Source organism: Varroa destructor, unplaced genomic scaffold, assembly GCF_002443255.2.
Source record: "Varroa destructor unplaced genomic scaffold, Vdes_3.0 BEIS01000002.1, whole genome shotgun sequence".
Taxonomy (NCBI): domain Eukaryota; kingdom Metazoa; phylum Arthropoda; class Arachnida; order Mesostigmata; family Varroidae; genus Varroa; species Varroa destructor.
The window spans coordinates 31,634,452-31,650,838 of record NW_019211455.1 but is presented as its reverse complement, the minus strand read 5'-3'; the positions used below and the strand labels follow the sequence as shown (position 1 = coordinate 31,650,838).

Here is a 16,387-nt window from a genome sequence, read left to right as displayed (position 1 = left end):
ATACATAAAAATATGCCGAAGATGATTACCTAAATAGCCATTTTTGTTTTTTCATATTTAAATAGTAAGCTGTCAGCTGAAATTTTGTAATAATAATCATTAAGTACTACAACAAAGTATATGACTAATTCACAATAGCAATTTTAGGATTATAATAGCTAACAGAAATGAAGGAACTGTTCTCTCGAAAAATGCGAAAGAGGTGTTGGTGGAGCATTACCAGTAAACAAAATTTTGATGGTAAGTGCTCCAGTCTTGTGGACACTGGTAAAAACCTTCGAGTTTACTTCAGGAGAAACTAGCTAAGAAGACAAAATATTGTTTAGTCCCGAAGATCAACGCTTTTGTTTCTCGAAGGCCACAACGCTGAGAAAATTAATCGAAGATTAGTGAAGACATTAGGCAAGATGGCCTTAAGCGAGACCACAGTATCTGAAAAATGGAAAGAAAAAAACGGAGATTAAAGCGTTAAAGGACAGTGAGAAGGTGATCAGATGTCGAGATCCAAAAAAATCACAATCGTTGCAATCGAAAAGGCTTTTCACGAAAGCAGAGTTTGTAGGCTTTGTATGCCAGAACTTGTATTTTACGTGTAACGTGCTCAAGAATTATAACCTAAATCCTGAAAATGCCTAAACCGAGGAAAAAATGGATCCTCCCTGAATTGACTTCAAGCCAGTTAGAAACGCATATGGTATATTCCACGTGCAACTCTTTATTTACGTGCAAATATATATCAACGTTTGTTTATATTCACATGCAAACCTCCATTAACAAAGTGAAGCTATGAGTATACAGTCGCCATAATGAAGGTATGGCTTGGCCTCCACTGCTAGCCAGAAAAAAACAGGCGTAAGAATAAAAAACCTTTAAAAATAAGTCAGCAAATAACATATTTCTTAACCTTTGACATTTTCTTTTATTTGATGCCGTGTAAACAATCTACTGACTATAATAGGCTTGCAAAAGAATTCATAAATGATAGAACATATATATATATATATTTTTTTTTTTCTTTTTTTAGTTAAAGATATTTGCTTGAAGACGATAAGCTGATCCTAAATTATATGTGATTTACTATTGAGTTATACTTATGTTCAAAGTTTTTATGTTGGAACGGATTTAGGAGGTCAAGGGGGCATAAAAAATAATACCAAAAACGATATACGTTTTATCTTTTCTTAGCTTGAAGTGTTACGAATTGCCACAAATCTGAATTCAAAGCGGCTGTTCCATTCAAAAAAATTGATAATAGTCGAATTGTTCAAAGGTAACAACTGCACAAGAGTAATCCGGATCTTGATTTTTCGATTAAATGTTCTATTTTAAAATATGGTGGACAACTGATGCACCATATGGCTAGATGCCAAATTGTTCTTAAATTAGAGTAATAATATGGGCATTTTTCAATTATGCTTGAAATGGTACAATAGGATAAATATCTCTACGCTGCTATCTCTTTTCAGTATTAGGGTTTCTCTTTAAGCGAATTTCTTTATGTATCAATAAAATTTATGTAATTTTTTAGCATCGAGAAGCATGTTGTCTCTATTGATCCAACAATTACGCAGCATTCAAGATTTTTCTGCTTAAGCAGGTCGTCTTGCTTTTTGGTCTTGTGTACATATTGCGGATTCGCTTGACAGGCTATGCTGTACCCTGAAAAACAGTTTTACGATCCATGTATAGCGCATAGTTTCCTGCCTGGCAGAGACGCGTATCGAATTTTTCACATTAAGTGAGCGCTCGAAGCTTGTTGCGGGCGTAATGCCTTGAGCGCTTGAGAAGAAAAGTGGCGCATCAGAGATAGGGACCGATAAGAGCTAACTGTGGATTAAAACAGGATTGTGGTAGCTCTATTGTCGCACTACTTTTTGACGAGATATAACATAGTGTGCACTAACTGCATACAACCAACTATCCATTTCTGGATTTTCTATTATCGAGTTGCGTCTGTGACAGCACTGGAGTGTTTGTCAACTAGTTGTAATGAAAAAATGTGTGAAAGAGTTCTTTGATTTTTAAGAAAAACAGTTACTCTGTCTATTATCATTATTATTATTATTATTATCAAACACGTACTTGGTCATTAGGTAAATAGAGCAATGTGTTTCTATAAAGCCCATTAAGTAAAGAACAGTCAACGATAAAGCGGTGCACGTTCGAATGACGCCCTATTTAAAGAACTACAGAGAACGTTAGCTATGAAGCAATACGTCATAAATAGTAATGACACATAAAAGGCCAATGCAAGCCGGAACTTTGATACGTAATTTAATGTATAAAAAATTTTTTTATAGCAAACACATTCGAATCCATTATGACTTTTATCTAAGTTGAAAATGAATTTAGAGATTAGCTGTTTTTAACGATTTCCTACATTGTAGAAAAAATCGTTGAGATGGGTGGATCGTGTCACTATGTCACTTTATCATTAGGTCTGTTAATGATTTTATGAACGAGAAGTAAATGCTTGCGCATTATGAATCACTGTCTACTGTCAGTGGACTGGTATTTAATCAGATGATCTCTATTTAGATACCAAATAAAAAGCAGGCAGACGTTAGGTTTAATGATGGCCGTCTTAAATGCACCTAGTGATCACTGAATTGGCTCCTAAATAAAATGCTGATCTATTAATGATTTATCTAGAAGAATATTTAATGGTAGCTAATTACACTTAAAAGGAGAGCTAGTACTCCGCAATTTACGAGTGAAATAATGTTACATACATACATAAATATGTTACATGTTACATACATCTTAAAGCATCGAAGTGTCAGTTAGCTTTATGGATGCTTTTTTAACCATTTTCAATATTTAAAATTTTGGAGGCGACTACTTTTATGAGGAGGAGATAGAAGTGTTACTCTTTTTATTGGGACACTTTTCATATGCACTTATTTCAATTAGGACTCGAACACTGAACAAAGGGTAGCAGCGAAAATAACGGAAAGGGATCTGAGCCTTAGAACGTTACGCAGAAAAATTACGGCTGATTTATGGAGTTATGAGAACAGCTTAGCATCTGTAAGGCTTGTAGCGGCTTTATGATATTCAAAGCAAAATCAGTCATCGAGAGTGAATCAGCTTAGAAGGCAAGTAATGGGTGATGAAAAAGTACCTGCTTCCTAATGTCTTCTAAGCACCTTGTGCACGGAATACCAGTAAGCTCTGACTTTAATTGACCGATTACTGCAAAATATTAGGAATTAGATATATTGCTTGTTGCGTTTTATCTCAGAACAAAGATTTTTATACTTAACACTTATTTAAACGCTGATGTAGATTGTGGCAAGGCACATGGTGTTTGTGAACCTTGATCCCGAGTTAAAAATCCTGCGGCTAATGTTTCCTTGCTCTGCTTACAATTACGACGGAACTTTTTTTAACTACATGAAACTAATGAAAGGGATGGCTTATGCGAGGCCTTCAAAATAAAGAAATATCATTTATGACATATCACATTTAAATAGCCCAAAAATTTAAAGCTTTAATGAGATAAATAGGAAGATACCTCATTATATTCAAATCTGTCGGTAACCGAGGTTTATCAATTGAGAAGGTCAACCATCTAATTATCTGCAGGATAACCAACATCCTGTACGTGATAAGTAAGTTACCTTTCATACGTTTCAGGCCTACATAGTTATTTCTGTTTTTTTTCTTCATATACGCTTTGCTTACATTAAGTGATCTATGACGAAATAATAAGTGTATGTATAAAAAATAGTGGAATCACAAACTATTACTCTTTATTGACTATTCTCACTGTCCGTAACCGTTACCGTAAATATTTTTATTCGATTACATCCTGTTTGGAAGCAGCGTTTGGAATGATGAAAGCTACACCTTGTAAACGTTGAAACAGCGTTTGCTTCTAGCAAAAACTTATTTTCGAAATAAAGACTCTATTACGATGACAACTCGCAAACTTTGCGCAAAATACTGACTGCAGTTTTTGTTGACAAACGTAGCACTAAAGCAATTAATCAAGAAATTTGGAAATACCGTGACCACGAACTGACCCAACAACTCTCCAGATTGTTGTTAAACGGAGCAGTAAGCGGGTCCAACAATCTTACTGCGTCGTAGGACTAAAAATTTTCATTCATCTCGAGGAGTATTTTATGATATGCTAAAGCGAGGGTTCGATCTTCATCTTTACAGGATACAATTGATTTAAAAATTACATGTTCAGGAAAACCAAAAGCATCGTTTATCTGTTAATTATATATTAAAGCGCAAGTGATCCTTTCGATCACATCATTTTGAGCTATGTAAAAAAAAGATTCTTGCATTTGGGGCTAATAAAATTCGGGAGTAAATGTCGAGCAACAGCTTCACTCGCAAGGGGTGACTGCAAAATGCGGTTTGTAAAGCAAAAGTGCCTTTGGGCCCTCGCTCTTCAAACGAGACAGTAGAACAAGAAACAACCAATCTGTCTACACGCATGCTTCTAGAATAGTTAATTTTGCTGCGCGGCAATGACATTTAGTGACCATTTCGGTCTTTATTTGAGTCCTTTCGATTTTCTTAGGAGGGGCCATGCATAAAATAATTTGTGTCAAGCAGCGCCGAAAGCAATCATTGCCTTGAAGCAGCATATTCATGAAGTGAATGGCCAAACTGGCACTGAACGATGAAGCGCCGCGATTCGAACTTACGCGAAGCAACTCGAGTTCAAATAGTCCCTGAGGGAACATCAGCTGATATAGCTTTGCGTGTGCAGCGAACAGTAATTAAGCTTTTGCTCTTCATTTCGAGAATATTTAAAAGCACGGTCTTTCTACCCCATCCTATAGATCCTATAGATATATACACACTATAAAAACAGTGTTTAATCATTTGCTAGCAGACTTCATGAGACCTTTTGACAATATGTTGAGGTATTAAAGGACTAAGAGCATACGAAGTTTTCAGTATGATTTGTTCTTGTGAAGTTTAGATCAGCTTATTTAAAGGTTGGTTTTTTAAAAGGTACATTCTGCTATAAAGGATATCGTTTTAGACAACACGTTCAAGCTCTAAGGTGTGTATATTAGAAATGTATGTGTTACGAAAATGCAGTTTCGATAGACAAGTCATAAGTGTTATTCCGTCATTTGAGAATAAAAAATATGTTTAGAAAGCAAACTAACTAATAAATTCATCCAATAAATCGGTGGTAAAATTGTCAAGATTTTGTGTTAATTCTAAGAATATGATGTAAAGAAAAGCATAGTGTTTTATATACTCACATTATGTTCTTCGCTATACAAAAGTATACTTAAATTGAATTGGTTGCAACTAATGTTGGCTCACGCTGGCACGGTGATTGAATGCTTGCTAGCGAATGATTGGGTTGCTCCCGTTCAATAAATAAATGAAATAAATGAAACAACCCCTTCAATAAAAGTTGTTAGCCAATACTGAAAATACTTCTTCTGTTTATCTGTCATTGTGTAACATCCCTGTCGTTTGCTATTTTAGCTCTGCTGGAATGAAAGCAAAATGACTGTGCTGTTATTAAGCAAAACTGTTTTCCGGTCTACTATACTATATAAGCATTAAGTACAGACATTTAATGACAATGGTTGTGGAAAATTCGCGATCTGTTAAAAAGAATCGTTTTTTTTTCTACCTTTTAGCATAGAACTGTTTTGATTATCATTGATATTGTCGCTTTGAAAAGATAGATTCAGCCTGGGTAGACAGGTCGATAACGCTGGCATACGGTATTGACCGTTTTAGTTATATCAGGGGCCTTCAGTCGACTGGTGTCTTTATCGTCTTCCTTCTCTTCGACGCCGGTCAATTTAACGCCCTCCTCTTCCCCAATTTTCTCACTTTGTCTCGCTCCTGTTTACGCAAAGGTATACGTACCCTTGTTACTCAGCCGCCTGCCTCAAACGGTCTGGAGGGTCTATCACACAAATATTTTGATACAGTGACCACTGGCTACTTGTAGATAGTGAGACAGTTCAGACTCGTACGACAAGAGGTTTGTCCTAGTGTAGAATAGATAAAGCCTATAGAACGTATCTTACGAACTCCTAGTGCGTTTTTATACGGCGCATGCGTATTCAAGTTTGAAGTCTTCAAGTCTAAAATCGCGAATGTTCCCCAATGCATGCTGAATATGAAAATAGCGTTTAGTCTATGTTTTCTAAAGCTTCGTGCTGCTCTTCCTGTGCCGATATCGTTTGTAAGTGTGAAAAATATTCTACTAAACCTTACATCGGTATCATTTATTTTTCTTTCATAAAATACGATGTGATTTGGGAGTAGTCAGCACAAATATTCTATATGACCAGTTTTAACATAACCAGTATTTCATAATATTCAGTGAATACAAAATATTGTTATTATGAACAACTTTTATGATTTAAAACCTAAAAATGCATCAAAGTTGTATTTATTAACCTGTGCCTTCTGCGTCAGGAAAGTGCAAGGGCATATAGCTCTGTTTCTATTAAAATAATTGTTTTCTTACAAAAACGCATTGAGTAGTTAAGAAACGGTATTAAATAATGTATTCAGTGTTTTTTTCGTAATAATGTCCGGACCTACAGGATCGCATTATGGACATAGTTTGACCAAAGTTGTGTTCATTAGCCTGTGTTTTCTACGTCATGGAACTGCAAGGGCGTATAGCTCTGCTTCTATGAAAATAATTGTTTTCTTAAAAAGGACATTGAGTCGTTAAAAAACAGTATTAAATAATGTATTCAGTGTTTTTTTTTCGCAATTGTGTCTGGATCTATAGGATAGCATTATGGCTATAGTTCAGATACATTTATCCAGGCGTGAGTAATAATGTATGTACTGTTTGATGAAACAACGCCTCCTATCAGGCACGGGCTAAACTGCGTGTCCTTCGTGTATTTACTAGATGTTATAATGCTAGCAAGATTTGTAACACATGAACTATGTATCCGCTTGAAGTATCCTCACCTGTGTTGCCAATATGTATGGTAATCATAGCCAAGACAACCGAGAAAGGAGTCAACATTACAGTCCACTCCTAACTTTATTAATTTGAGTACATAGTTCTATACACGACAGTTAAGAAGTTAAGAACCATACTTATGAGGAGCCTGCATAGAGATCTTATGTCTACCTCGAGATCGTTGCGCTTGTACATTGAGACGGTCGTTCCTGCTGACGACGACTCAGCGTAAGCACCAGAAAGAGGACAAGTATCGATGGTTATTTCCTGTTTAGTGGTAGATCGAGATAAAGAAGGATGGTTCGGTAAAAAAACACGTAGGTTCGTTGATAGCCTAATGTGCTGGTCAAACGCAAAAATTATATCAAAACAAAGAAAAAGTACCTAGCTTGAAAAATCGTATCTCTCTGGCCTATTTGGAACAAGGTTCGTACTAGTGCTAATTTGCATTTGGGTTGCATGTCGTGGGTTTTTGTAACGAATAATCTATTACTTCCAGAAGCGAAGCCTCATATCGTAGCCCAATGGAAAAATATTACTGGCTGTTCAAGTGAAGAAAGCGAGCTCAAAAAGCTAAAACATAGAAAGAAAGACACTTTCCTCACGTATATGCATCGAAAATAGTGAGATATCTTATAGAACACATGTTTATGGCATAAGTTCCCAGTTGTCGTCAAATTTCAAAGTTCCAACCGTCAAGATTCAATTTTTGTTAAGTCATATATTGCAACTGCGAAAGCTCAAATAAATATAAATCGATAAAAACAGCTGAGGATAAGATATGCTTGGGTTAGGTGTGTTGCTGGTTTACACCAAAGTTTTCTCCTGCAAAAAAATTAGTCATTGTGATAGTATGTGATAGCCATTGTGATAGCACGTTACCAGGTGCAGAATATAAAGCAGGCTCGGATATACACAACTGTTTGCTGTACACATGCAGCATGTTGATTACGTACGACACTGACGGGATATTACATTCCTCTTCATTAGACCATTCATTTATAACTTATTTTACGTATAAACTGCCTTCTTCATCCAAAAAGATAGTTCTGCGGGAGTTTAGCTAACGATGATATTTTTTAATACTATGGTACAACAATGGTCATTCATTCCGAATGTGACGATCAAAAGAACCTTCTACAGCTATCTCTCTCTGACTCTCGGTAAAACGTAACCTAACGAGGAGGTTTTTTGAATGACGAAATCACTCCGCCTGTCACTACGATGGCATCGCGGAATCGCTAAGTAGTTGCAAAAGACAGAGTTCCAATAGTCACAAAACGAATCGAATCTGCAGACAGCAACATATAGACAGTTGAGTAGTCGTCTAAACCTGTACGATTCTTTTCTACACAATTCTACGAATGTTGTGTTTATGTACACTTGCTAAGCTAGAGCTATAAACAAAAATGGAAAATTTCTCATAAAAGTTTGCTTCGGTTCTATCAGACTAACGCTTAAGAGGTCTTCTCCTAGTTCAGAATCGTACTTAGAAATGAATGTAATGTACCAACTAAGCTCCTTTGTAATGATATAGGCGAATGATTCAATGGACGCTTGTTGTGGATCAACGGCATTTGATGGTTTGCATATTTACTATAAAGAAATATATTAAGCAGTTGGTGTTTTGCAGATCGCCTTAGAGAAGCCAAATATGAGGGTGTTGGCGGCTACGTTTTTGCTAACCGCTATCGCGGGAATTAACGGGACCTTATATCTTCCTGAAGACGCGACTGAGTGTGACGAAAGTGAGCTTAATTTGAATCATGTTAAGGCAGAAAATGGTAATCTGTTAACACCATCCGCTGAAAATGTTCGCTGTCCTCTGTTAAATGCAGCTGCTGTCCTAACGATCAAGTAAAAAAAAAATGATATATTGGCCTGTGGTTACATTATAGCGCAATCAGTGAACTGTTTAGTTTGATAATTATGAATCATCCTGACTTTTTTTTTTATTTCTCTCAATTTCGGTTGATTAAATCAAATTTGCAATATTTGTATAATAATATAATACATTTCGCAATGTTGAATGAAAATGGAAAGCATAACTATGAGATTGATTCTGCGTTACAATTCGCCACCTGTAAAGACGTCGAAAAAAAGGTCTACGACTTCTCGATGAAAGACATCTTGGAGAACGGGACCGTGTCGCTGAGTAATCATCAAAAGAACGTAATGCTTATAGTCAATGTGGCAACTTACTGAGGCAAGACTTACCAGTACCACGGCTTGAATGCGCTTGTTAACAAATATGGCGGAAAAGGATTCACAATTGTCGGTGTCCCATGCAATCAGTTCGGTATGGTAAGCAGCCTATTAGCAATTACATCTTTGTTAAGCAATGTTTTTGAGGAGCACATAGCGAAAAGTAAGCTCAAATTAATAACTTAAAGCATTTTCGTTTGCGATAACTGCGTTGGAATCATGTGCAAGGATAAACAATTGTAAACAAATTTTACTATTGCCAGAGAAATAGTGTGCTTTGTAACAAATATGTGTAATTTTTGCAACAGTGTTCCAACATCAAGCCTCATATATGTTCTATTTTGCATGAAAATAGTACTAAAAGGGATCCAGGTCGGTTTTCTTGGTAGTTAAGATGACTTTTTGATTAATTACCAAACTTATAACTTCGTCGCAACATACAGTCGTTCGATTTCATGCATCAATAAAATAAAGAGAAAAACTTTTCCTTTGAAACATCGATTTTATCTGCTAGATATGCAGATCCGGAAAAAAAACATTCCAAAAATTGATCTCCAGGGGGTGTCTATTACGAGCAGCACAGGATAGGACTAGAGGACAGGAAACAACGAAAAAGCTTTATTCTAAATATGGAAAACTGGTCATGTCAAATAATCCTTGTCGACTAAAAATATAAGACACTTTAAAGATGAGCACAATCGAAGCTATACATGAGAGTATATTAACTGTTTAAAATTGCCGGCTAATTTGCTTCCTTATTTCCCCTATAAAATCCAGTGTACTATGTAGTAAAAAAACTGAAATTAAGGAAAGCTTGATATCAAAGACAAGTGCATATCATGCGTTTTCGCCCTACATGTCGCACTGCGACCTCCTTTGATCTTCATTAGATATAAAGCAATTACTTTAGCAATAGCTGACATTTTGTCTCATTTGAAAAAAATGCCTAATTGCAATTAGCGAGTTTCACTGGCTGTTAATACCAATGCAGAAAATTCGCGGTTAAGTACATTATGTAATACGTAGGTTTATAGTTAGATTTACAATGAAAATCGTCCAAAACTTATCAGTTTTGACTAAGCTAGTTGCCATTCTATAATTTTAGCAAGAACCAGGTAAGACCCATGAGATCCTCAGTGGTATAGAGTTTGTGCGGCCAGGAAAAGGTTACAAACCCAACTTTCAGCTGACCCAGAAGACTGACGTTAACGATGATACTGCCTGCCCACTATACAAGTATTTAAAGGTTAGTTCAAGGAAACATACAAAACAACAGTGCTTAATAACGATATAATTTTGCGGTTCAGTTTAACAGTAAAAATAAGTCGCATTGTCATTTTTTTTTTATTTATATTGTTATGCTCCTAGTTTGTATAAAAGCTGCTTGGCGTCATGAGGTCCTGATTCAAATTCCGCAGGGCATAACAAAACAGTCCGGAATGTGGCCATCAAGCCTAGTTGCAGTGAATTCTCCATACTAGCACACATGTAAAACTCGTAATCATACTCGTATATATAATCATATATAAAGTAGGATTGAAGTAGACATATCGCAACGAAATACATAAAACTAAACCCATCTTGATGTATTCAATTTTCAAATAGTTCTACTGGACATATAGGGGTTGCGTGCGTACTATGAGGCCAAGCGCGCACACCTCAGCGCTTCGGCTGCAGTGCCCCAGTAATTCCAAAACTGAAAACTATTAGACATTCCAGGCCGAAGGTCAACTAAGGACCAATAACCTTTCTTAATACCCAACTAGCTCAGTTTTCTATTAACACTTAGTATAGATACTAACTAGAACTATTACACAGCTTTTTTTTGCTTTTTGTTACATTTCTTGACACGTTTATTCACTTTGTAGTAATACTCTGTGACACAACTAGATAGTTTCAACTTGAAAACAAATAATGTTAAATCGTTAAATTGTAGAAATTATAAATAGAAGACATTCTTAGCCAATATATGGTACGGCTGAGGTCCCTTCTGTTATGACTAGGTCCATTTCACAAGATAAATTAGAACTTAAGGCTATACTTGCGACCTTATCCTTGTTAATTCTACTATTAGCAATAAATATACTTTTATACTCATTTTGGCCTTTAGGAATTTTGAGACACTAGGACTTATTTACCTAGTTCCACACAAAAAAAAGGATCATCGACATCTTAACTAATAGTCAGTGCATTTGATAAGTGTGTTATGATATTTGGTTCATCAATGTTACAGAAAGCCTGCCCAATATCACCTCAGGCGGAATTCAGTGAAAAAGGTCGTCTGTCCTACCGGAATTTCCATGCTTCTGATATCCGTTGGAATTTTGAGAAGTTCCTTATTGGTAAAAATGGAAAACCTATCCGAAGGTAAGACAGCAAGTTACGGTTTGCTGTGATCAAGTTTTCTCACATTCCATGTCATTTGATGTCATTTTTTAGTTACTGATCCAAAAAGCGAAAATTATCTGACTTTAAAAGTTAGAGAACGTAGTACTCTTGATAAGTCTTCTCGTTGTGCTTATTACAGATACCATTCACGTGTAGATCCACATCAACTACAGGCGGATATCGAGACGGCTCTTAGGCAAGACTAGCAACAGGACTAATCCTTCCTTCAACAAAAAATCATTCGGCCACGTACATATATCAAAGAAACCATTGTGACTGTACGATCAACTTAACAATGAGCAAAATGGCTGGCTGGCTGGCTGGCAAAAACCTGCGCCCTTGACGACTGATTTTCTCGTTACCGTGTTTTGATTATATCTTTTTGTTGCAAGTACGACTTTTCAAGTTCATGTATCGTGTACAAGCTAAGCGAATGAAAGGCTTCCCACAAATTGCTCTGCAAGGGGGTGGTCTGGATGACTGAACTTCGGGACACTTTGGGATCTCTTGCGCGTTCCGACCCAAAGGCGTTTCGAAATAATTCAGTTGAAGCCTACATGATACATGCGTGAATACTCTTATAAGAAGATACATTATTATTCTGTCTTCAATAAGCAAAATTCAGCGTCTCTTTATTATTTTATTAATCATTCTCTATTTTGTGTTTCTTTTACTAACTAGTATAGTGTATAATACAGCTGCTCGCTGTATAAATAAAAATAATTTTTAATTAAATTGTAAGAATAGTAGTATAATGCAGGCTGAACCCGATTACATTTGAGTGCTAATTCTTGAATTTCGCTTTACATAAAGGGGCCAATACTGTCCAATGAGTCCGTGTATGAGGTAGGCAAGAAGATTTAAGGAGTTTCTAGATAAAAGATATTTAACCCAAGTATAAGGTTTGTGGTCATAAATGTTTGGTCAAAACGTCAAAAAACACATTTACTTTAAACGAGGAAAGGAAGCGAGGCTTCTTATATAAGATAAGAGAGTTATTTCGGTGGTTGATGTTTTTACGATACTTGAATCAAATAATCGATTGTTTTGGACCACCTTAAATTCTACTAGAATATTATATCTCTTTCACTCCATTCAGACGCACTCGCGAATCTACATTGCTGCGTTAATGATTTCCTTTCGAGCTAGTGAAGTCATTGAGTAGTTTTTTGCAGTCCAGGAATGAGTCGCACTTGTGGCTAGAGCATGCCTGCCTAACACAACGGAATTCAGTTAGGTCCAAATTGTCCGTTATCAAACGAGCGAAGTCGCTGTTCGCGAGACTTCAACAGCAGATCACAAACTTAGCTTTTCCTCCTGCTCTCGTGAAGATCTCAATACAGTAACATATGCGCTGTTATGTATCGACACGTCACAATGCTAATGCTTGGATTATGGTAAAATAGATAGGCTTCGACACATTTTAGACGACTAGGTGTAGAACTAGGTTATGCTGTGAGCGCTAAATGAAAGAGTGGACACCTTGAACTCGATTCACCGCCTCACTAGATATAGTATGTGCTTAGACGGGTTACCCTTGGTGAAAAATCAAAGGGGAGCGCTTTGTGAATTAGCCGTTATGAGCGATATGCAGATGCAGTAGAAAAGCAGTTTGACTCCTTCTCCGTTCTTATCTGCGATAAGCCGAGCGACGGGCTTGGGCCAGCTTCTATATAATGTCTGTATATGCCTAGCGTAGGTAAGCTTCAGACAGTCATTCGGGTCTATCAGGTATATATGAAAAAATCTTCAGCTAGATAGGCCAAATAGCTGCTGGCAAGCCCAGGCTCAGTCGACCCAAGATAGGAACTGATAAGAAAGAAGAAATGTACGATGCCCTTTTCCCGGGAGACCTATATGGACCTCCATTTTTCGTTCGAGCAGCTTCAACGAGCCTGCATCTTCCTTTCTTGCAGCTCTGTTTTTCTATAGAAAAACGCTTCTGTTTGCTCCGCTTCGTTGTATATTCATGTATTACGCTATTCACCGACTGCTGAATCCTTTTTGTAGAGTTCGGTCAACCCCTCCAGAAGGACGCGCATTAAAGGCTATGATCTTACTGAATCTAATTCAGATTTGTTTTAATTGTTTTGTTGGCATCGCTTGTGACGTTAAAGCATCTTCTAAAATTTCGCCACTTAAGCCGATAAAAGCACCTATTCCTCGCTCATAATTTCAGTGTATATAGGTTCGAACAGAATCTATTCAAGTACGTGCTGTGAAAATGTTCGCAGCGGAGACGCTTAAATGTATGGGTTGTTGCTATATTATTGTAGCTGGGAAAGTTGGAACGCCGCTAGATTTGATTGTACGAGAGAATTCTGCTAAACTATTTACTAATTCATTTCCGCAAAAACTTCAATGAACAAAACTGAAAGGTGCTTGGAACGACAAATCGGCCCGCCATCCAAATCGTATAGATAACCTTCTGCTCATTTGTTTAATACGGCCCTTTACCAAATATATGTACATAAATGTAAAAAAATTAGGTCGCTTGATTAATGGATCAGCAGATGGTGAGTTTCGGCTCGATGCTTCAAACTATCTATCTCCGTTTGGTCTTTTTCTTGTTATATATCTAATGCGTGCACTTCTCGGTTATAAGTTTAGTTTTCGTAGTTGCTCACAGCACCCCGCTAGACGTTTCGGGTCGAACTTAATTTGAAACCAGGACGACGTGAGAAATTGGCAGGGATTTAGTAATAATACAGTCGAAACTAGGGAAGCGTGCGTGAACAGGAGAACACGTGTCTAGATACGAATGTTGCCGTGATACAGGATCTGTTCGTCCGACCTGTCAGCTTAATTACAATTGGTCACATTTGTTTTTGGGAGGTTGCGTGTTTGAGGCTATTTATTCTTCATAAAACCTTAGAATAGAAAATATAAAGGTCTTTAATTTTTTAATTTATTAAATTACGTGAGCAGCCTAAAAAGTTTTAAACCTAGGGCAGAACCAACTCTTTTTTGGTCAAATGCTATTACAGTTCTCAATATAGTCGTTCTGTAAATCTATACTTTTTTAACGACGCTACCGTTTCCGTTCAAATAGTAGCTGGCATCTGGGGATGAAAAGCATGCGTTCACAATTGTGGTGGCTTTTTCATTCGGTGAAAATAGCCTCCGATTCGTAATTTTTTTGTTATGGCGATCCTTTACGTTAGGAGCAGTATATTTGCTTGATGAAGCAGCATGTCTCTTTCTAAAATCTACTGGCTATTGGATAACAGCTGAACATCCGATATAGTTGAAATTTTCGCGGGCATTTTTAGATGCGGCTGTGATTATATCATCAGGATATTTTTGACAAGTAACGCCATCTCTATGTTGATACTAAGCATTTTTTAAGCTACCGAGACAATTTTCGTTTGCATTTCAAATGTAATCGATTAACAGTCACATTCACGTTATAAACTTCACGGTTCTAATTAATCAACTTTAATAGCCTATTCGAAATATTGTTGCTTTTTTTGTCAAAATTCAAAAGGCCACACAGACAATGTGCTTCAACAGGGGAAAATCCCCTTTCTTTAGAAAACGATTGGGGTTAGTTTGCATAGTTGCAACAGTAACGGAATTCCGAATCTACTGGGTTAATTCAAATTTCCTTGAAAAAGAAAATAGCTTTAACTATTATTATACCCTCATGCACTGTGGGCTAAACGTAAAGCCATCGTAATAATACTGTAATAGGCTGGATTGCGATTGCCTTATGTTGCGTGTGTGCCAACAGCCATCTTAAAACTAATTGTTGGCCACTAGTCGTCACAATGGAATCGAGTGCAGTCTTCATTAGACAACGCTTGTTATGTTGCTGGCATTTTGTTTCATGTCTATTGCCAGCGAAAGGTTTGTAATTGGCGCCTTAAAGAAGGAACTTGCTGTATTTTATAATTGGCCTATTTTTCAAAATATTATTTTTATAAGAATACTCGGCAAAAAAAAATATTGACTCAGAATCGTCTCAAACACCACGAATTACTTTCATTTACAAAAAAAAAAAAAAAAAAAAAAGATGCATTAATGATGACTACGAATATTTGGCTTCAGTTTCTAAATGTTTTACTTTGAAGTACCCATAATAGCCCAAGCTCTACTGGGACGTTTGGTTGCATTATTTACGAGCTGATAATAACTCGGCTTGCGATGAGTTCAATCCGCGCGGCCCAAGAAAATTACAGTCAACTTGGATTGTCTTACTGCATTTCTAGCAACATGCACGTACAATAATAATCATATTGCTCAGAGCAGATGTAATCCATATTGCTTACCGTGCTTGTTCGCCGTGACTACATAAGATCTCGTCGATGCAGACATCTCCTATATGATACGCTTTAAGAGGCCTCCCTTTGTCGGTAATTACGATTGGTCGCTAGGAGATTGACAATCTGACAGATTTGCCAAGACGGTTACAGCTTCTGCTCTCCGCCTACCGATGCAGATTGGCTGCAAAATAAGGGTCGACGGTGCAGGTCGAGGACAGGGTAACGGGGATTCGGGCCCAAATCAAGAAATGTATGTTCATTAAAAGTACTGCAACAAGACAACCCGGCGGTAGAAAGCTAGCTCCCTCAACAACGATAAAGGAATGCCACAAGCTGGAAACGGGCACAGCATATATACAATTATAAAAAAAAATCTACAAATTTTAATATTCCTAAGCAGGATCACACGTGAGGACCTTCAATGGAGCCTTTTAAGCGACTATGTTTATATTCATCAGGCTTAAAAAGCGTATGCTATGACAGAAAAGAATGGACGTCTTATAGTAATAATAACACAGGAATAATGTGTCGATGCTCTTGTGGTCCGTCCCTAGACAGGTATTGTCTTTTCAGCAGAAATGTCCATACTACCGGAATA

The 16,387-nt window shown here is 36.9% G+C and overlaps 1 protein-coding gene across 3 annotated transcripts; it reads left to right on the top strand.

Moving 5' to 3' along the window:
- The first annotated feature begins 5,824 nt into the window (after positions 1 to 5,824).
- On the top strand, positions 5,825 to 12,295 carry LOC111245406 (glutathione peroxidase-like). Of its 3 annotated transcripts, XM_086980930.1 has the most exons (7): positions 5,859 to 5,983; positions 7,431 to 7,554; positions 8,565 to 8,679; positions 9,021 to 9,235; positions 10,242 to 10,382; positions 11,370 to 11,503; positions 11,664 to 12,295. In XM_086980930.1, exons 3-7 carry the CDS (start codon positions 8,586 to 8,588, stop codon positions 11,728 to 11,730), a joined length of 651 nt encoding a protein of 216 aa, XP_086837056.1. In that variant the 5' UTR covers positions 5,859 to 5,983; positions 7,431 to 7,554; positions 8,565 to 8,585; the 3' UTR covers positions 11,731 to 12,295. The 3 variants fall into 3 exon arrangements, with proteins under 3 accessions (XP_022649476.1, XP_086837056.1, XP_022649475.1); XM_022793741.2 differs by lacking the exon at positions 7,431 to 7,554 and having other exon boundaries at positions 5,825 to 5,983; XM_022793740.2 differs by lacking the exons at positions 5,859 to 5,983; positions 7,431 to 7,554 and adding an exon at positions 6,042 to 6,187.
- Positions 12,296 to 16,387: the final 4,092 nt, after the last annotated feature.